Source organism: Centruroides sculpturatus, unplaced genomic scaffold, assembly GCF_000671375.1.
Source record: "Centruroides sculpturatus isolate CEXI.00-Female unplaced genomic scaffold, Cexi_2.0 scaffold19, whole genome shotgun sequence".
In the NCBI taxonomy this organism is placed as follows: Eukaryota; Metazoa; Arthropoda; class Arachnida; order Scorpiones; family Buthidae; genus Centruroides; species Centruroides sculpturatus.
In genome coordinates this window covers 128,470-152,434 of record NW_019386694.1, presented here as the reverse complement: position 1 = coordinate 152,434, position 23,965 = coordinate 128,470, and the positions used below count along the sequence as shown (strand labels likewise).

At 26.2% G+C, this 23,965-nt stretch overlaps 2 protein-coding genes across 2 annotated transcripts in view; both read left to right on the top strand.

Annotated features, from left to right (window-relative positions):
* LOC111615575 (protein transport protein Sec24C-like) overlaps positions 1-23,965 on the top strand; it is a 69,925-nt gene that overhangs the window by 35,744 nt on the left and 10,216 nt on the right. Inside the window, exons 4-6 of the mRNA XM_023356973.1 lie at positions 6,185-6,991; positions 9,984-10,092; positions 22,385-22,512. Of these exons, the coding sequence (XP_023212741.1) occupies positions 6,185-6,991; positions 9,984-10,092; positions 22,385-22,512 (1,044 nt within the window). The remainder of the gene's footprint in view (positions 1-6,184; positions 6,992-9,983; positions 10,093-22,384; positions 22,513-23,965) is intronic.
* Positions 15,564-20,991, top strand: LOC111615577 (protein transport protein Sec24C-like). Its single transcript, XM_023356978.1, has 4 exons — positions 15,564-15,731; positions 18,700-18,815; positions 18,889-19,013; positions 20,874-20,991. The coding sequence occupies exons 1-4, from the start codon at positions 15,659-15,661 to the stop codon at positions 20,974-20,976; spliced, it is 417 nt and encodes a 138-aa protein (XP_023212746.1). The 5' UTR covers positions 15,564-15,658; the 3' UTR covers positions 20,977-20,991.

Here is a 23,965-nt window from a genome sequence, read left to right as displayed (position 1 = left end):
TGCTATTTTATATTAGGTCCTAACACAAATTTTCTCATTGTTCATTAATTGTAAAATTCATATTTTTTAGAGTTTTGGTTTTGTTTTCATTAAACTTTGTAATAATTTTTAATTATAATTACAAACTGATTTTAAGGTTTTTTTTTTTTTATAAATTATAAAATTAACCAGTACAGTTGGCCTTCAGTTTAACAGATTGATTGCGGAAGGGGTATCTGCTATTGTCAAAAGCCTATTAAATTAAATGTATCATATATTAAAAATGCATGTTAATAATGAATTTATAATATACAGGATGTGTTAATGTTATAATATATAAGTATGAATAAAAAGTTTTTGATGATTAACAGCATAAAATGTCCATAATTGTTGTTTTGAATGCTGAAGGTTTATCCTCTTGTGAAATAGTGCAAAATCTGCATTGTCATCAATCAACAATAGTTCATTTGTCACAAAGGAGACATGAATATTGAAACAAAAACCAGATCATAGGGTAGACTATACTGTTCAAGATAGGATGCTGAATCATCTCAGTCTGCAACAATGAATTGCTAATTCTTTTGAACACTTTACATTCAGTAAAGTGGAAAGAGCAAGACAGGCATAAAAGTGAATATGTGAACTGTGCAATTTTGTGAAACAGATTTAAAAGTCTATCATCAATATAAGAAGCCATTAATGATGATTAAGTTTTATAGATATCAGCTTATCTGGGTTAAACAGCATTCTTTTATCATATTTTAACAGCTTATCTGGCATGTCAGTCTGTCTGAGGAGACCATGAAATCAGATATTTCTGTATAGTAAAAACCAACATGCCAATTTATCCCAGGGGAATACCGGCATGCCGGTTTAAGTGAGGTTATACATCATTTTCTAGAGGGTATTAAAAAGAAAAAAAGAACAAGTTACATCTCATAAAAACAAGCAATTTTTTATTCTAAAACTGTGAAACTGTCGACATTACATCCAAAACTATGAATATATGTTTAATTTCTTCATTTTGTCTTCTTTGTAATGATATAAAATACTCTTGGAATTCTGAAAGTTTCTTTTTTTGTTTATTTGATTGTAATTGGATTCAAAAACTAAAAAAATATACACATCAAATTTTAGAAACTTGCTGTAAATTATCTCAACTTACACTGATTAACATCAGCTTTGTGTGAAATTTGAGAGGAAGGTGTTTTATTTTTAAGGTCAGGATAGATGATCAATGTAGACCACACTGACTACAACAACAACAACCACTAATGTCAATAAGTTGTTAATTATTGTGTGGAGATCCAGTAAAGATGTAGACACTTTGTAAACGGGTTTGTGAATACAAAGTGTTACAAAAAACATCTTATCTGCCAAGCTAATTCCAACAATCAAGGAACAATTTTGTAACACAAATTCCTGAATCTTCTAGGACAACTTGTGTCATGTCACCAAGCTAAGATGGTGAGAAAAATAGAATATGTTCTTCTTATATAGTTTGTTAGCATTATTGTAACTTAAACTGACAAATTGTTTAGATAAAAAAATATTCCTACAAATGGTTAAGATAAGACACTTAAGCAGCCAAATAACAGTTCTGATCTCAATCCTATTAAGAACTGCTGGCATAATAAGGACATGAAAATTGGAAAGAATTGGTATGAAACTAAACAACTACAGGAGTGTATTAGAAGATTTTGATATAGAATACTCAAACTAACTCATCTACTCTATGCCAGAGTGCTACAAAGCTATTAACTAATGCTTGAGGTGGTTCCTACAAAATGTTAGAATCCTATTCAACAAGAATTAATATAATTGTTATGTTTTTCAGGTGTATGTTGTGAACTCTTTTTGCTTCCATAATTATGAATGGTATGTTCTTGTGTCAAAGCCCATTAACAGGAATGGTGAAGTTGTGATGTAAAATACACATAAGTTTAGTATAGCAGTATATGTAATAAGTTTCATTTTCTTTTTATTAGTTACTTCTGTATACAACAAATTGTTATTATTTCAGATTGCAATCTTAGCTTAAATATGCTACTTTACACATCTGCTGAACAATTTTTGGTATATTTCATAGGTAATGCAATTTCCTTGACCATTACCATACATTTAGTAATTTATATATACCAATAAAATATTTGTTAAAAATATAAAAATAAATTTATTGTAAAAACAAAACTTTATTTTAATTTTGTTTCTCGTCAAAAACTATACAATATAACTAATAGTATATTTCGACCGCTAATGCTAACTTATTGACATATCCTTTTAGCTTGATCTGTTTGCAAATAAAAAAAAGAAAGGCTCTAAAGTTTCTGTAGAAAATTTTTATCCATTAATAATCATAAATCTGAAGTCTGTTAAATTGAGGACCTAATGTATATTAAAATTATTTAAAAGCGTTTACAAATTTGGTTTTGAAATGTTTACAGTTTTGATTGAGTAATTGATAGATAATAAATCTCCATATGTATTAATTTGATAATTGTGTTTTTTGCACTGTTATGAATATTATTAATGTTACAAAAGGAACAAAACAACTAAATTTAAGCAAAAACATTTTTAGAACTTATAAGTTGAAAATTTTTAAAAATACATTTTTAGCTCATATATTTAATATTTAATTCGAAACTTATGCAGTTTTAATTAAAACAGAAATTTTATAAAGGAAATGCATTCAGAATATACAGAAGTTTAGAATTACAAAAATTAACAGAATTTATTTCTTTTATTTAACTGTTTCATTATAATACTGTACTTTATAAACATTCAGTTTACTTCGACATTCTACATTTCTTTGTGTGACATTTTTTGAATTTAAAAAATAATGATGATCTATATTTTTCAGCAATAAATTAAATAAAAAACAAGCATTTTCAACTCTTTAGTAATAATTTTTCAGATAAAAATTTAAAATTGTAAAACAATTGTATACTAGAATGTAGAAGTAATATATCACATCCTTCTTATAAAATACTTACATTTACATTTTATTTTAATGATATGAAACCGTACTTTAAATTTTGTTGCTGTTTTGAACACAATAAAGTGCTATAAATTAAGACACTTGACGGATTTTCTCATCTTTATTTAGTTGATACATCTTTACTTTCACACGTATCAACTAAATAAAGATGAGAAAATCCGCCAAGTGTCTTAATTTATAGCACTTTATTGTGTTCGATGCAGCAACATATATTTACAGTTAAAATTTTCTGACAGTGCACTGAACAGCACTTGTGCTGTTCAGTGCACTGTCAGAGAATTCAATAGATTTAAAATCAATTTAAAAACCAAAATATAACAATTTATTTAAATAAAATTTTGTACAATTTTTCTAAATGAATTATATTACATGTGAATATAATTCATTTAGAAAAATTTATAATTCTAACTGATAAAATTTGATGATATATCAGTTCAATATATAACATCATAACCAGAATTGAGCATAGAAAATGAAAAAAATAAGGAACAAGAATATGACAAATACAACAGGATGGACATTTAATCTAAATTATTAAAAAAATATGTATAAATAGTCTATGAAATTTTTGAGAGAAAGGAAAAAAATTATGAATTTTTTTCTAAAATAATTGAAATGTTATTTTATATATTTTCAATATAGCACTATACAGTTTTGATAACAGATAAGTTTTCTTTTATCACATTACTAATTTTTCTATTTTAAGTTTTTTTCTGATAATTACAAAACATTTAAGCTTTTTGATCCCACTAGAAATAAGTAAGCAAATTTTTATCATTTTTTCAATGTAATGAAGTACAAAATATAATAATGAAAAATCAATAATGAACAAATTAAAATATTTAGCAACATTTATTTTATAATTAATTTTTTGGTGAAAATATAAGAATAAAAGAACTGCAACTTTATTTTAACAGACTCTCTACTTGTATTTCTAAATAAAAATATGCCTAACTATCTTGCAATACATATTACTTCCAAATGGATATAGGCCCTACTGTTATATGTTTGAAATCATTGAATTTTCTATTTATATTTTATATTAATATTATTTTATAATAGCAAATCAACAAATTAATAAATGAAAGTGAAATGCATTCTATTATATGTTTTGTTTAATATATTCACTGTCATTTATAAGAGAGGAAAATGAGAGTGGTTATATTTGACATTTTCATATTCTGAATTAAATGCTTATTATATCTGTAAAACAATAGATTTCTTCTCTCTCTAAAAAATATTTCTGTTATTAAATACAGAAAAAATAAAATTTTTACAGGAATTTCTTTATTAGAATAGAAATGTTTGTTTTCCAAGGCATGATGCTGATTTCTGTCACTGGTTAGGCAACAAAAAATTTTATATAAATTACAATTTTTTAAAAATTATTTATAATCACTGTTTAGTTAATTTAAAGATATTTACCAATTTTCACTGTATTTTAGTCAGTTCTTGTTTTGTTTCTCTTCCATGCATGTTGCCTTGGGATACATCACATCTGTTTCTGATTTGATCTGCAAAAAATATTGCTGAAGTGATACCATCTATTTATAAAGTTGTTGTCATTCCTAGACACTTCCACTTTTGAAAGTAGGGAGATTGAGTTGTTAAAAGAAGACATATAGTATATTTAGTGTTATGACAACAAAAGTACCATATTCCTTAAATGTCTTTTCATATTTATATTTCATATTTTATATAGAATATTGCAGTTTTTCTTTTGTATAACCATTAATTGAAAGAAGTATAAATATTTATCTGTACTACCATTTCAAAAAAGTAAATTTGTAATACATTTTGTATTTATATTTGTTTCTTACATTTTATTTCTTTCATGATTAATTATATATAGATATATATTTTTTGTTTCTTAAACACTATGTAGTGTAATTAATTGATCATTTAGCATTCTTTCATCTATTTATTTCCAATTCAGTTGATACATAGTAGTGTAATAACATAGTGTTTCTTAAACACTATGTTATTACACTACATAGTGTTTAAGAAACAAATAAGAATGACAACACGGTTTCAGATTGGTAAAAAAAATATTTATATATTTATTATTATTTCTTTCACAAAGAAGTAGGCTTAGTTATAGATAAATATTTGACAAAAAATTACAATTAATTACAATTACTTGATATATCATAAAGAATTTTGAGTAAAATATCTTAAGCAAAAATAATGTCCTGTAAGTATAAAATTAAGATCATATTAGTGTAGTTTTAGCATTAAAACTGAAATACATGTAGTCTACATGATGACCAAACTAAAACTCAAGAATGTGATTAAAGTAATGTTAGAACAGGCAATTTGTGCATGATCATACAACATATTCAATATCAGAGTCTATCCCCAAAATCTTTCAAAATATTAACTAAACTGTGGAAAACAAACATTTCTATTCTAATAAAAAAATTCCTGTAGAAATTTTATTTTTTTTTGTATTTAATGATAGAAATAAATGTGATATATTAGGAAAAACAATGCATGATACTGCCTGTCAAAAAATGGCAAAAAATATGTTAAGTATGCTATTTGATAGCATATATTAAATAAACATACTTGTTCAGTTTTTATTGCAAAATAAAGAAATAGACTAAACAAACCTGCTTTGCATTAAAGAAGGATGTTAAACAAAAAAAATTAATTTTCAGAAATTATTTTTTATAAAACAACCACCTAAGCGATAATTCCAGCAAACGAACAATAAAAAAGGTTTAATGTTCAAAAATTGGAACACAGCTATGTTTGAAAACTGTTAGAGATAGAACTGTTTTTTCTATTCTTTGCAATTTTTCATGACGAGTGCCTCTGAAAGACGGCCAAAAACGTTTGAACATTAAACCTTTTTTATTGTTCGTTTGCTGGAATTATCACTTAGGTGTGAAGTGGTTGTTTTAATATATATTTCCAGTTTGTGTGTCAGTTTTTTATGTCTTATTTTTTTATAATAATATCCTAGTATATGATTATTGAATTGTGAAATGATTAAGAAAAAAAGATTATATACAAATGCATAGCCATGATAAAAGGAAGGAAAATGTTTATTATTATATTTTTAGTAAATAATTATAATTAAACAGTTTTTTTCTGAACAGTTATTTGAAGAACATTTTTACCTAATAAAATGAAAAATATATAATTACATTTTTCTTATATTGAAATACTTCAAAATGCCAATAAATATTTTTTTATTTTTAGTTGTGTCAGCAAGTCAATAATATGACATTATCACAAGTACCTGCACATTCACAAAGTTTTGGTAATCCTTCAGTTCCCCCTGTGAGAAGTAACTTTGGTCCATTGCCAAATTTAAATTCTACAAGCAGTGCCTATCAGCCAATGCCTGCATCAGCTTTTCCTTCAGTTCCCACGTATACTCAATCAAACAGAGATTTTATTTCTCCTCCACCACCACCTCTTCCTCCTCAATCACAGCATTCAACTTTCAATCAAGGAACTAATGTGCTTCAGAATCAAGCTCCATTACCCCCTACAACACAGTTCTCAAGTCCATCATATGGCCTTCCATTAAATTCATCAGTTAATAATTCACCATCAGTATCATCAGGTATTGGTACAAATGCAGCTGCTTTTAGTCAAAAACCACCACCTGTACCTTACAGTAATTCTACTAATAAGATGCAATCAAATCCTGGATCTTTGCCACCACTACCACCACCACCAAGTTCATTAGGGCCATCAATGAATAATATGCAGCAGTATCCTATGACTGCACCTCAGCCAATGGGACAATATCCACCAATGTCCAAAATGTCATCTCTGCAGGAACATTATCCTCCTGTATCATCTCAAATTCATCAGCCATTAATTTCACCAACTGGATCAACTCCTCCAAATTATCAATCTCAGTATAATCAGTCTGGAATTGGATCCCCTCCATTACCTGGAATGCCATCTGCTAATAGAATGAGTGGTCCTGTACCTCAGTCTCCACCACCACCACAGCTTCAAAGAAGACTTGATCCTGATCAGATGCCTAGTCCTGTAAGTACAGTTTTTATATTAATGTACTGTTTCTATATATAATAATATTTTGCTAATGTTGATTAAATTCAAATAACAAATAAATTTGAGTAATCAGTTTTGTTTCTTTATCTGTAAATTCATTAAAAAGTAAACTGTTAATTAAAAACTGTGAATAATTTTTCATTTATCTAAAAGCAAATATTTTCTTGTATTTGTATTTAGTTCTCTAATTATTATATTTTAGACAAATCAATTTTTTCATTTAATATGTAATAAATATAACACATTAGTATATAAATGTAATAATAAACAAATAAGTAATAAATAATACTAGGATATAATACTTTTATTTTGATACACATAGTTACAACTCTCAGTTGCATATCTTTTTGATATAAAACTAAATTAGTTAATAATCACTACAATTGATCTCTTCATAAAAAATGGTTATAGGTAATTCTATCTATAAAATTGTATCTATAATTCTGTATTTATTTCTAATTGTAAAGCTTTTTTGCTGTATTTTATTTTGAAACATCAATTACTGTATTTTATGACATACAAGACACCTTATCTCCAAAAAAAAAAAAAATTGCTCTAAATCTTATATGTGAAGCTGCATCTCTTCTAGGTTAATGAATTTCCCATACAGCATTTAGTAGGCTCTAGGTAATCTCTACCTAACCCAGCTCTTGAATAAAAATGATATTGTTTAATTAAACATATTATTTATTTTTTGTTACAGCTAAGTTGTTTTTGTATGTATTCAAGTATAATATTTTAATAGTAAATGACTTCTTTTAAACTTCTGTTTTTTCTTGATAAATAAGTGTACATTCTAATTTTACTTTTTTTAAAACCAGAATTCAGTAAAAAAAAAAAAAATGGTGCTGAGTGCCAAAGGTGCTTGTGGCTTAAATGCATTAAAAAGTTTTTCTAAATATTTTGTGCTAAAATGGAAGTGTGTCTTATATGCCATTAAAAAATATGCTTAAGGATTAATATATTATTATAAAATATTTTAATGAAATTAGATAATTTTAAAACAATAAAATTACTTATACTTTGTTGAAAAAATTATAAAGTCAAAGAACTACCAGATTACATTGGGCTACTTTTCCACAATTATATTTTAATTAATTACTAAATAATTGCCACTAGAGGAATTATTTAGTAATTAATTAAAATATAATTGTGGAAAAGTAGCCAAATGTAATCGGTGGTTGCTTCACTTTACAAATTTATCAAATTTCATGAGGTTTGTTTATGAAAAGATTATAAGCATTTGAAAGGTAATTAATGCTTTTATTTAAATGTAACTTGTTATTAATACTTTATGATTAAAACAATTAGATTATATTTGTGAGTCTCTTCATTTAATTTAATATCAGCTTGACACAGAGTTTATTTGCATTTAATTTTGATTAAACTTAAAATTGAAGGATTGTACAATTTAAACAAACCATGTTCCACAGGTCCCTTTGCTAGAATATTGTAATCACTTATTACATTGTCACTATGTTTGCACTAATAAAGTTTCATTTGATTCAAATACTTTTTTCATGGTGTACTTTTTTGTCAATGAGTGTAAATTGAGAATGCCTTCAGTTTTAAGGTACTAAATATTTGTTTAAATTGTACATAGTACAATTTAAACAAACCTTTAGTACCTTGTAGAATCTCCTCTTGTCTGAATATATGTAGCAATACAGTCAGTATGCAGACTTGCTGACGTAGAGACATTTACACTCATAGATAGCTGAAGCTGTTGTTCCTTCTGATTTCACAAATATTTGATGGGCTACAAATTTGGAGACTGGGAAGCCATGGAAGTGTGACAATATGGAGGATATATTCCTGGAAATCCTTGCTGCTGAGCATTATCTTGTCAGAAAATAGCTGTTTATAGCCCTATCATGAAAGGCAACACATGAGAATGCAGGATTTTCTGAACATATTGTCATGCTGTTAATGCTCTTGTATCATTACTAAGGGTAACTGACTGTTTATGAGATGGCTCTCCAGACTAATACTTTAGCAGTGGAGCAGTATTTCACTTAACAGTAAAGGCAGAATTAAACACTCACTAGTGGTCCTGTAGACTAATATTTTGATCATCTGTTTCCAAACAGAGTAGGATTTATTATTAAAGATGATATGCTGCCAGCCCATGCTTTTCTGTTACGATCCCACTGCAAACAAAATCAATAGTGTTGGGGTGCTAATGACAGGGTATGTATTTGCCTCTGCTGGTCACCTGTAAATGGTATGGGAAGAGACAGGGTTCTATAACAAGATCTGTTGGTGAACTATGACACTATTGCAACTGTTTGTGCTTGTCTTATGATCAGACCATCATCTGTCTTGATAGATGTGTCTGGAGTGTCCAGATCCTGCTCATCATGTATATATGTCCTCATATAACCATTATCCCCAAGACCTCACATTCAGGTCAGAACAACCCAGATTGCAGATAATTTGATGAAATGACCATGTAGGATTTCATAAATTCTGTCAGCTGTCTGTAATATTTTTGATTGCATCACAAAGGCATTCAATGATCTTCAAACAGTAGGTACACTGAAAATTCTGAATACAGTGAGTTTCTGCAAGTTTTTTATGGTTTATTGGAATAACAATTTTAAGGCACTATGATGGCATTATTTGGTGTTCAATCAAACACATTAAATAATAATGTCTAATTACTGCAAAACATAGCTGTATGCTAAGTTTTGCAATAATTAGACATTTCTGTCTGGGTATTTAACTTTTTGTAATGAGTGTAGTTACACATTGTTTTAATTTTCAATAGCATCTTACTTAGATACTGAAATAATGAAATTGTAGATTTATGATGTACAGTACAGTTATGTAGGAAAAATGATAATGATTAAGAATATTAACTATATCAATGTATGTTTTATTTCAAATATTAATAAAAATTTAAAAACTGCATTTTTAAAACAATTGTTTTGTTTTTATAATTGACTTAAATCACTTTATTCTACAGATTCAAGTAATTGAAGATGATAAAAAGAATAGATCAGGTGAATTTTGTACCAGCACAAGAGGTCAGGTTCCTCCTTTAGTGACTACTGATTTTACAGTTCAAGATGGAGGTAAAAGATGAATTTGAATTAAAACTCTTACTCTATGTATAATTGACTAATGCAGTGTATAACATAATTATAAGACCGGTAAGAAATCTATGATGAAAGAACAATGCACAATAACTTTTGCCTTTTATTTTAAGTACATAATTTTTACAGCATATGCATCTCATTTCAGTACGCCAACCATTCAAAATCAAGAAGGTACATTGACTTTAAAGAAAGTGTTTGAATGATAGGAAACTTATCTGTAACATAATTATAAGACCAGTAAACATTAATTCCAAATTATGTTATTTTAATAACTAGCAGATCTTCCATTTTTTGAAATGAATGAAAACACAATATTTGGCATGTATCCATCAATTTTTTTTAGTTTCAGGCATGATTCACCCAAGCTTCATTCAGTGCACTTCTAAATGCTTCAACAGATGCATACTACTTCAAATTTTCATATACCATTGACATTAGTAGTCCCCATAGGCTTTTCATAGAGTTCAGATCAGCACTTAATGCTAGCCACTCTACTAAAATGATATTTTTATTTACGAATCTGTTGTTTTGAAGAGTTAGAAATATGATAGCTGGCATTACTTTGTTGAAAAACACAATTATATTCTACTATCAAATGACCTGTTGAAAGATGTGTTTCTAGGAGTTCCTGATAAGTTTTTGAATTAGGTCTGCCATTTACAAAGACCAAATATTCTTTCCCTTAGAAGAAAATATCACTCACACTATTAATGAGCAACCACCAAATTTACTGAACCTTTCCCAGGATTCTTTCCAAGTATCATGCCTGTAATAAGTGTTATCTTCCATTCCATCAAGATTAAACTTTTTCATCTGAAAAAATTACTTTATTCTTTTGATCAGGGCATAACATTTTTAGCCCATTTTAATTTTGCATCAACATGCACTTTTCTACATTTTGGTTTTGTCTTCAGTTTGAAATATTTAAATATGATCAGACTTCTTGTCTTCCATATAATTTCATGAGATATCACCATGATTATTTCTCTAGCAATTGCTCTTGTAGATTTTCTTCTTTGTATTGCTTTATTTTGAATATTTCATTCTTTTTCACTAAGTGTTTTAATTTTAATCATTTCTCTTTTGCATTATTAACTCCTTGTTTAATAACATAATGAACTGCAATCTTTGACTTTTGAGTTTATTTAGCAATTTCTCTCTCTGGTCTTCCTTCAACTTTAAATATGATAATTTCATAAATTTCTGTTTCACTAAGCTCTTCATTCTTCACCTTGAGGCATGTTAATATACAGTCAACAAAATATTATTGGCATGTTGTAAAATTTTCACTTTTAATAGATTCAAAAAGTACAGTTTTAAGCTTTCTAAAACTTACATATTGTAAACTACAAACCATCCATGTTTATATACATTTATTTCTATTTTAAAATAAATACAATCTTCAAAAAAATCACAAAACAAAATACTGTTGAAAATTATGCAAGAAGTTTATTGGTACAGTGACAAACTTTGCTTTACAAACATATAGTTTTGTCATATTGAAACTTTCTAGTACTTTGTTTAGTCTCCTGTTTGTTTAATAACTGCTTTGCAATGACAAGGCATACTTGTAACTGGTTTTTCAGACTTTAGGGTCAGTTTCATTCCATGCCAATTGTTATCATCTGTTTCAACTCATCTTTGATTTTTGGATGTTTCTTGGCTACTTTTCTTTTTATTTCTTCCCACAGATGTTCAATAGGATTCTCATCCACACCAATCCAAAATGATAACATCCTGGATTTTAAATATTCTTTCACTACCTAGCTTTATGTATTGAAAGACAAAAATTTGTTTTACTCCTAATTTGATAGCTAAAGTAAAAAGATTTTCATGCAATATTTTTAAGTATTATTCTTTTCTTATGGTGTTATCAATAAACACCAGTTTCCAATTTCTTTCCTGCTCATACATGCAAACCGTCATACAACCATCTTCATGTTTCATAGTTGGTTTAGTATGGTTTAGTACATATTTGATTAAATGATTCTCCTGTTTTTTCCAAACTTTTTTAGCACCCTTATGTCTAAACAGGTTAAACTTACTTTCATCAGATCAAATAACATGATTCCAAAACATAACTGGATTCTTTAGATACTTTTTTGCTCATAGAAGTTGTTTCTTCTTGTTTTCTTTACTTGTTCGTGTTTTTTTTAAATATCATGATTTCTTTAATAAAAATCCGATGATTAAATTCTTAACTAAAATATAAATTTAAATACTTTAAATTAACAAAAAACGTTTTATTTAAGAACTATTAAAAGCGAATTGATTGATAAGAATAGAGAGATCTATTATTAAATTTGCATTTACATTCATTATGAAACACTGATATTTTATTTTCTGTATATATCTTGAAGTGGATTCTTATGAATTTTGCTTGATGAGAAAGTTAGAAGCCATTCCTAATTAAACTTACAACCACTAATTTTAAACCCAGAAGAACTTTAAATAAAGAATCTTCAAATACCGGATTAAAAAACAAAAATAATCCCTCATCAAACCCTTTAACCGTTATTAAACAAGAGTAAACTTACATGCAAACGTTTTCGGATCCCTCCCTAGGTCCTTTCTCAAGCAACTATTCTTCTTTAAAATTCGTTAGAACTTCTTCAAAACTGTGATATTCGAAAAACTACTTCTTCTGAACCACATTTCAAAAGTCGAAATTCAAATATCAATGTGAATCATGTGCATTCCAGTATTCCGTAATGTAATGCTCGTTTTTCTTAAAAAGGTTTTTATGGATTTTTACGTTAACGAAAAAATAAATAAAGAATAAATAAAATAGCNCTTAGGAGAATGTGTGTTTATTATTAATAATTTTTAAAGGCATTTAACATTAGAAATATTATTGACATTTATAAGTTAAACAAGAAAATTAAGTATTGATATAGTTGAGAAAATATTTTTATGGAAACTTGAAAGAAATGTGATCACTTCTGTCTTCTGATCACTTGCTTCAAAATGTTTATGCTTGAATTCAGTTTAATATTCAAATTATTTCCTTTATTTAGATCATTCAAGTCAATAAATAAACAGACTTTTGTTCTATATTGAATTTCATTCTAACATAAATTTTATATAATTTTCTAGTATGAAGAGTTTGTATAACAAATATTTTTGGTTTATTTTATAAACCTGCTTCAGGTTTGAAATTATACAATTTGAAATTTCCTTTTGCTGGAAAATTAAGTAAGGTATTGATTTTCTTACTAGATATTCATTCCAGTTATAATTTTAAACCTTAACATACATTTTACAGTCTTTTACATACATATAACAGTTACATTGTGTTTTTGATACAGGAAGTCTCTGTGATACCATGTATTATATTACTGTAATCTGTAAGTTACTAAAGACTATATGTTGCTGTATATTCTACCGTCAAGTTTTTAGAGCCCATTTTCTGTAACAATAAATTTGCTGGTATAGTCTACTAAAGCTCAATAAAACTTCTGTACAGAGCTGATTGTAATAAACTATTGCATTGTATCCACCCTCTCATTTTTCACATCATTGGGAGAAAACACTTTGCTAACTCAGACTTTCTTAAACTTGGACAACCTTCACTCCTGTTAGTACAAGTTAGTGGGGTGTGCTATCAATAAATCAGTAAAAAAAATTAATAGCTAAATAATTTAAATAAAAATGATTATAAAAAACTTTATCTAAAAATATTTATTCTAAACAGAAATTACTTTAAATTTATGATTGATTAAAAGGAAAAATGCAGTATGAAATTATATTTTCTAGATAATTATCTAAAGCATATTAATTTTAATTATTTAAAATATTGATATTAATACAATAAACTATCATATTTGAGTTTCTTTTTATAAAATATTTATCAGTTTCTCATTTATATGACTTAAAAACTTGTTCATAATAATCAACGGGTTTTTAAGTCATATAAGGCTATGTTCATATTACCATAAACAATGACAAATCCTAAATGAAAATGACAGCATGTCTTTCATTGTACTTGTTCATCACCAAAGCATTCACTTTGTTCATTAGTTTTCTTCTTAGAGCATGCACAACTTGCATTAGGCTTAGAGTTATTCTGTTGCTTTCTGCATTTTTAGACCGAACTCATCTGTTTTAAAATTAGATATGCAGATTAAAATGTTAATTGTTTGACATCAATTTATTACTTTTATTAAGGAAAATATCAAAATGCCAATGGTGAATCATAGCTATTTGTATTGAAGAAACATATAAACTATCTGTCAGAGTTGAGTTGACTAGACCAGTTAAAATTTTACTTGTTCATATAACAAAAGATTTTATATTGGAAGGTTCTGGGCTTTCAAATGAACAAATTGCTTGTATAATAAATGTATTCATTTCTTACACTTTGAATGTTTTATTTTAATTGTCAATATCCAACAACAAATTTTAGAAAATAGGTGTTGTTCATATTATCTAAAATTTATTTTTAATAAACAAAATTATATTATTGCATAATTCCATAGTTTATTATATTTTTTATAATTATTTGCAACTTTTTTCAATACATTTGTTTTATTCCTAATTAAAATTACTTCAAGTTCTGTTTTTCAAGTTTATGTAAACATACCTGATAGTAAGATGTTTAAATATAATGTTTGAATTAAGAAAATGACTGAAATTTTGTTTTTATAGATAATATGAAAATGTAATTCATCAGTTTTTTAAAATATATTTTTCATATTTTTGAACAATATTTATAGTTATGTGCATTTATGACTATAGTGTAACATAGGTTTTGTCATGAGAGTGAATATTATATGCTGCTAGATTTAAGTACAATAAAGATGAATTTTAACATATGTATCATTCCACCGATAAAGCTAAGTAAAAAAATTAGAAACATGAACCGTGTTCGATGTACTGTACAATGTATGTTACAGATTGTTTTATTGATATTGTGTTTTTTGTATTTATTATAATTGTTTTTGTAATTCAAATATTCAATGAATATATTTTGTTGTATTACAACAAAATGATCTGAACTTAGTTTTTTCATTATGCATAGAATTTTATTGTATCAATATTTGTTGTAAAAAGATTACATTTTTTAATAATTTGCATAAATTATAAAATTCATAGTTGTAATTATAACAAAATTATTATATGATAATATTTATTTTAGCTTACACTGTAATTCAAAGATTTAAATAGCAGGTGATTTTTGTTTAACAGTTTATGTTATGTAGTCAATACACAAACAAACATTTATTTTTTCCTAGTTTTAAAATTGTAATTATTGATAGAAAAATAGAAAATTAATTATGTTTAAATATATATTGCAGTGTATATTTTATTATTGCAATTTAATATGATATTAAGTAAAAAGACTAATAAATATGAAATACAAAAGATAAGTTTGAAAACATTTCTAGAAATACGAATGTTATAGAAAAAGTTTAAATTTGTAGGTAATAAAAAACTTCACTATGATATTAGTTATAATATATATAAAATATTTTAGGTACCACCACCTATATCTAATCCTGGTGATCTGGGTCCTGTTCGTTGTAATAGGTGTAAAGCATATATGTGTCCATTTATGCAATTCATTGATGGTGGAAGAAGATTTCAATGTGTGTTTTGTAAAAGTGCAACTGAAGGTAATATTAATATTTTCTATTGTAGTGAATCCTGATTTATGAGTATTTCATATACAGGAAGTTATTTTATTTCTCTTTTCAATTTGAGATGAAATATTTTATACAGGAAGCATTGACCAATATTTACAAGAATGAAATTTTCTTGTAAATAGCAAATGCAATGAGATTGAAATTCCCATGCATTTAGATTAGATGGTTTGTGAATAAATGAACCTAATGAACAAATACACACTGTGAATGAAGCAAAGAAAAATGGAGAATAGAACTTCCATTTTCTTTTTTGTTTATACTTTGTTTGTTCATTAGGAGTAGTTTCATTTGTTCTAATGTCCCTATGCAAAAGTTTAGCAAACTTTATCCCTATATTCTATCTGTGGTTAAAATTTTATTAATTAAACATAAATTTCATTTTACTTGTTTTATTTAAATTATTTAAAATTTTTTGGCATGAAATACTAATAAATCTAACAAGAGAAAAAATGATTTTATTCCAGATATCTATAATGCTTGACTATAATAAAGCAGTAAAGCAATGAAACAATTTGTAATAATCAAGTGTCATGAATAAATATTCTTTTACTATGTTTTTGCAGTTTACAGAGACAAAGCAATAAAATAAGTGAAAAGTTTAAAATAAATAACATATTCTTAAAACTTTACTGTATTTTCAAAAATTATCTATTAATACCATCATTAAGTAAGATGGGAAAAAAGACAATATTATTTGATACTGTTAGATGAAAAAATTTGTATTCCAAACAAAATATTTACCTAATTTATTAATAGATCAATTATTTTAAGATAGAAGAAATTCTAGAAGAATGTCTAGAAGAAATGCTATAAATATGACTAAGGAGAATGTGTGTTTATTATTAATAATTTTTAAAGGCATTTAACATTAGAAATATTATTGACATTTATAAGTTAAACAAGAAAATTAAGTATTGATATAGTTGAGAAAATATTTTTATGGAAACTTGAAAGAAATGTGATCACTTCTGTCTTCTGATCACTTGCTTCAAAATGTTTATGCTTGAATTCAGTTTAATATTCAAATTATTTCCTTTATTTAGATCATTCAAGTCAATAAATAAACAGACTTTTGTTCTATATTGAATTTCATTCTAACATAAATTTTATATAATTTTCTAGTATGAAGAGTTTGTATAACAAATATTTTTGGTTTATTTTATAAACCTGCTTCAGGTTTGAAATTATACAATTTGAAATTTCCTTTTGCTGGAAAATTAAGTAAGGTATTGATTTTCTTACTAGATATTCATTCCAGTTATAATTTTAAACCTTAACATACATTTTACAGTCTTTTACATACATATAACAGTTACATTGTGTTTTTGATACAGGAAGTCTCTGTGATACCATGTATTATATTACTGTAATCTGTAAGTTACTAAAGACTATATGTTGCTGTATATTCTACCGTCAAGTTTTTAGAGCCCATTTTCTGTAACAATAAATTTGCTGGTATAGTCTACTAAAGCTCAATAAAACTTCTGTACAGAGCTGATTGTAATAAACTATTGCATTGTATCCACCCTCTCATTTTTCACATCATTGGGAGAAAACACTTTGCTAACTCAGACTTTCTTAAACTTGGACAACCTTCACTCCTGTTAGTACAAGTTAGTGGGGTGTGCTATCAATAAATCAGTAAAAAAAATTAATAGCTAAATAATTTAAATAAAAATGATTATAAAAAACTTTATCTAAAAATATTTATTCTAAACAGAAATTACTTTAAATTTATGATTGATTAAAAGGAAAAATGCAGTATGAAATTATATTTTCTAGATAATTATCTAAAGCATATTAATTTTAATTATTTAAAATATTGATATTAATACAATAAACTATCATATTTGAGTTTCTTTTTATAAAATATTTATCAGTTTCTCATTTATATGATTTAAAAACTTGTTCATAATAATCAACGGGTTTTTAAGTCATATAAGGCTATGTTCATACTACCATAAACAATGACAAATCCTAAATGAAAATGACAGCATGTCTTTCATTGTACTTGTTCATCACCAAAGCATTCACTTTGTTCATTAGTTTTCTTCTTAGAGCATGCACAACTTGCATTAGGCTTAGAGTTATTCTGTTGCTTTCTGCATTTTTAGACCGAACTCATCTGTTTTAAAATTAGATATGCAGATTAAAATGTTAATTGTTTGACATCAATTTATTACTTTTATTAAGGAAAATATCAAAATGCCAATGGTGAATCATAGCTATTTGTATTGAAGAAAATCACAATGCACTTTCTATGCTTTGGTCTAGAAATTACAATTAAAAGTCATCAAAGGATTTTTTAAAAATTATTTTCATTATGTCTCCAAATACTTTTGACCATCTATTAAGCTTCATAGGACCTTGTTTTTCAACACAAACAATTAGCAGTTTTTCCATCTTGTTCAAAGAATTGTCAGAAGTTTACTTTGATTGGCCAGTATCGTTATAACAACAACAAATGTTGAATCTTGGTGACCTTTTGAATATTTGATCAACAATAATGACTAGTGTGAACATTTTATAAACAAAGACGAATGATAAAAATATCAGTTTCTGTATTGTTGTTTGCAGTGTGAATGCAGCCTACATGAAAAATTGCTAAATACTTTACAAAAATACTAGGACAAAAATTAAGATTAGTTTTAATACAAACCTAAAAGTTTGTATTAATAATATTTTAATTTTTTTTGTCTGCCTTTTTCTTATTATGCTCTATACAAATGTTAAGATTTTATTTAGTAATGTTTTTGTTCTTCTTTGAGACCATATCTAAATAAAATAATCCATTTGCTTCCCAGATTTAAGCAGTTATTTTTATGATAATATTATGTTACCAAGATATATGATATTTTATTATTTGATATACTTCTATATTCTTAATTTTGAACATAACTTATTTCATCTTTTTTTCTTTTTTCTTTAAATATTCTAGTACCAGAAGAATATTTTGCGTATTTGGATCATATGGGTGATAGAACTGATAAATATCAAAGGCCAGAGCTTTGTCTCGGTTCTTATGAATTTATTGCTACAAAGGATTATTGCAAGGTAAATTATTCATTTAAATAATTAGGTGTGCTAATTCAAAACAAAAAACAAAATTATGAAATTTTATTTTCAGAATGGCCAATTTCCTAATCCTCCAGCCTTTATATTCATGATAGATGTTTCTTATAACAGTATAAGAAATGGAATGGTAAAATTATTATGTGAAAATATGAAGAAAATTTTAATGAATTTACCAAGGTAAGTAAATTTATAAATAATTGCAAATTCATAGTAAATAAATAGAGGTTCTTATTTTTTTTTACTCAGTGTATTATTGTACAAGTAAAATTTGATATATTACTTGGTAGAAAGATTACTGTAATTTTTTTAAGAATGATTCATGAGTTATCTGTAGGCCAGTTTGAAAGCAGATAAAACTTATGCGATGATTTGGTATATGTACATGATTACGGTATTTTATGGATATCTTCCAATTTTAACTTGCAATTATGAAGTTATCAACAGCTTTTCCTTTGTCTGAATTTGTGAAGAATGTCTTTAAAAATAAAAAAAAAATGTTTACATAATGTATTTATTCATTTATCAGTACAATTTTTCCAGAAACCACCAAAAAAAATAATAATAATAATCATGTCTCAATTTTAGTTTGCTTCCATTTTCTGTATGTCAATCAGTATTTTAATTGCTATTATTAAACACCCTTACTTGAACCTGTAACTTAAGCTGATAAATTTCTGGTAATATTTCTTTTTTAAGAAATAATACCAGAAATTTATATAACAATTTTCAGAGAACTATTTAGAAGTGAGCTGTTGATTTTATCAAATACTAATTCTCTGCAGTAATAGCTAAATAACTAATTCTCTGACCTGTGTCATTGGATATTGTCAAGTCTGCATGTGGCCTTCTTCATAAAATCAGCAATGATATCATTAATGGAAATTATTTTTTTATACTGTTTATTTACTCTGTATCTGGAAGGTCATACTGTTACAACAAGAACAACTCTGACCATGTTGCCACCCTAGATTCATCTGAATTCCTTGTTTGTTTTTTAAACTACTGATAATATTGACATTAAAATTTTTTTATTTAATTTTTTCAAGGTTATTTTAGCATTTATTAATAATATGTTATGGATTGTGTCCTAGTTGGATTGTGATATTAATGCCTAGTACTATAATGGATCAAGGTAATGGCATAGCTACATAAAAAAACTTATTTTGTTTATGCCATTCGTGTATATCTGTATTAAGAAATATCTGGCTATTTGGCATGTGTTTAAATGCCTGCTTTCTGTAATGGGATGTATATACTGTTGTTAAGGTCTGTGTTCCAGATTTTTGTATGATGATTCCTGTGCTAGAGAGGACAGGGGCAATAAGTAACTTAGCTATTATTCATGGGTGCTTTCAAGTTCTGAATATTTACTAAATTTTTTATATATATATTTTGTATTGAGATTTGGAATGTATATCTATGATTGTTTATCAATGAATGTGATGTCTAGCCTGCTATGATTATGACTCAATTATAGTATATGTTGTTTTTTAAAACTATCTTCAGTGTGTATTTATAGTATGGTAGCTGTAATAATTCATGTTTATTTGCAAGCTTTTTATTTATTGTTTTATTTGATTACATTAATGTATGTTTCCAATCTTTTAGTACATAAGATGTACCATATGTACTAAAAGATTGCAGTCTAGTGTATATGTACAATACATTGTATAGTTTGTGCATGATGTGGCATTTCTTACTATAAGTGTCATGTCTTTTAAAATGTACGTTTTGTAGTTTTCTTATTTAAGATCTAGTCTTGTAAGGTAATAATAAATCCTTCCATCTCTCAAAAGAAGATCCATGGACTCATGGATCTTTTGAGAGCTATAGTTTGATGGAGTATTGTCAACATGATTCTGGCAAATATGCCATAACAACTCAAATAATTATTATAACAATGTGTAAAAATAGAAAGTATTTAAACATTATACAAATATCAAACATTTTTTATAAATTTCAAATTTTTAAAATAAATTTGATATATGAATTTCTGAAAGTGTATTTAATGTTATAATTTTTTCTTAATTTTCATAGAGAGAATGGAGTTGATAAATCAAAGATGAAAGTTGGATTTGTTACTTACAGCAATGTTGTCCACTTCTATAATGTGAAGGTTGGTAATTATTTTATTATGTGAAAATATTATTATGTTTAGTGTATTTTGACTTTGAAGAACAATGTATTTCTCATGTGATAGGCTAATAATGTCAATAAATATCATAAAATATTTATGTATAGAAAAAAAAGATACTTGAATGTAAAATTGTTTTTAATTCAGTTTGTTTTTATTCAGTAAAAAGTTTAAAATTATATTTATATATCATTAGTTTTTATTTTCTAGAATATTTTACTTTCAAAATGACAATTCTATTGCTAGAATTGCTAATACATGATTTTTTTTAAATTGATATGTGCAATTCCACCATTTGATAAGGTGATAAGATACAAAGAATGTTAATTTGGTATTGAAAATTTATAAATTATATTGTTAAATGTTTAATATGAATAATAATAATTTTCTGTTTTCAAAAAACATATAAGTTTCAGAAATTGAAGCAACTTCAAATTCAGANATAAGTATTGTTTTATGTATACAGTTAGAGATACAACTCATTAATATGGAAGTGTTGTATGCTTTGCAAATTTCCATTTGTTCCAACCACTTGAGGTGGTCCATAAACGGTGTAGTAATGAGGAGTTTGGCGTTGTCAAAGTTTGCCGAAATCTCCGGGTCTGACGCATACATGGATAACGACGTAGAACCCCTTTTGTGGAGGATGTCCCATCTGTGTTCAGTCCATCTGACACCAATAGCATGTTTAGTAGCGCCAATGTAGACCAGTTCCCGATATGCTATTTTATTTTTTCTTTATTTATTTTTTCGTTAACATAAAAATCCATAAAAACCTTTTTAAGAAAAACGAGCATTACATTACGAAATACTGGAATGCACATGATTCACATTGATATTTGAATTTCGTCTTTTGAATTGTGATTCGGAAGAAGTAGTTTTTCGAATATCACAGTTTTGAAGAAGTTTGTTCTACTGGTCTTCGTTCTAACGAATTTTAAACAAGAATAGTTGCTTGAGGAAGGACCCAGGGAGGGATCCGAAAACGTTTGCATGTAATTTTACTCTTGTTTAATACCAGAAGAACTTTTTTTATAAATTACTTACATTGTTTGATTTGTAGTTCAGATTTTTATTATACTGTTTTTCATATGATTTTGTATTCTATATATTATTACTATTTTAAAAAAGTACTAATTGAATAAGAGTAAATTATTACATGATTTCATATTTTAATTTTAAATAAACATAATTTTACTTCTGGGAATTTTTGTTTTATAGCACAAAGTATTTGTATCTCACTTGTCACTTGGTATTACTTGATTATACTTTACAATGTTATTATGATTCATTCTAATATTTTTTATTTTTAATACAAAATCTAACAAGAAACGGAACAAAGTTATTAATTTATAAATCATTTTAAATTATTTAACATGATTTATATTTTAAGAATTTTTGTAACTATTTTTAGGTATATGCAGTCCTCGATTTATGAGATCTACGATTTATAATGTTCCCTGTACATCAGATATGTTGAAACAGACATCAGTTCCATTTGCTATAACAATAAGTCCATTTGCACAGTTAAATGAAGCTGAGGTATATATTCTTTCATATAATTTTTTTAAAACTAAAAAGTACATAGATTATAAATAGTTATAAATTAATAGTTTAAAAACACTTAAGCCTTTATTTTAAAATTAAAATTTTTAGAGAGTTTAGAAATTTGATTTCATTTATAAACAGTTAGTATAAGTATTGTTTTATGTATACAGTTAGAGATACAACTCATTAAAATGATAAAAACTTGAAAAATTTTGATTTATTTATACGGGATATTTTGCGTTCTGACAAAAGAGGACTACTTATTTATTTATTTTACACTCAATAGGAAATGTAAAAAGACAATTGATTTCCATTTCCTTTTACAATTTACCCAAAACTAACAATAATTCAAATTTGAATTATTATACTATTGTTTATAGCATATACCAGGGGTGGGCAAGCAAAAGTTCAGTGGGAGCTGAAATGTAGGTTTTGCAAAATGCATGGGAGCCGCAGTTCTGTACTTTTTTATTCTGTACCATGATTGTATTATATAATATTAAACAAATATTGAATTTTTTTAATAAACATATTTTCACAAAATTATGGAAATAAAATTGTAAAAATAATAATAAAAACAGAAATTAACACTTTCAGCAAGAACTTGCATAGTATATGCCAGACGGGCATTTGCTATGTCTGGCATATGCTATGTCTGGCATATACTATGCAAAAACACTTTTCTAAGTTTTCTATTTTTTTAATTTACTTATACTGTATTTTGTTATTAAGTGTTATGTATGCATAACTTCTCTCTATAATTTTTTTATTTTAATGGTATTTATATTTTAAATCCATAATTTTTCTATAAACATATAAACTATCTGTCAGAGTTGAGTTGACTAGACCAGTTAAAATTTTACTTGTTCATATAACAAAAGATTTTATATTGGAAGGTTCTGGGCTTTCAAATGAACAAATTGCTTGTATAATAAATGTATTCATTTCTTACACTTTGAATGTTTTATTTTAATTGTCAATATCCAACAACAAATTTTAGAAAATAGGTGTTGTTCATATTATCTAAAATTTATTTTTAATAAACAAAATTATATTATTGCATAATTCCATAGTTTATTATATTTTTTATAATTATTTGCAACTTTTTTCAATACATTTGTTTTATTCCTAATTAAAATTACTTCAAGTTCTGTTTTTCAAGTTTATGTAAACATACCTGATAGTAAGATGTTTAAATATAATGTTTGAATTAAGAAAATGACTGAAATTTTGTTTTTATAGATAATATGAAAATGTAATTCATCAGTTTTTTAAAATATATTTTTCATATTTTTGAACAATATTTATAGTTATGTGCATTTATGACTATAGTGTAACATAGGTTTTGTCATGAGAGTGAATATTATATGCTGCTAGATTTAAGTACAATAAAGATGAATTTTAACATATGTATCATTCCACCGATAAAGCTAAGTAAAAAAATTAG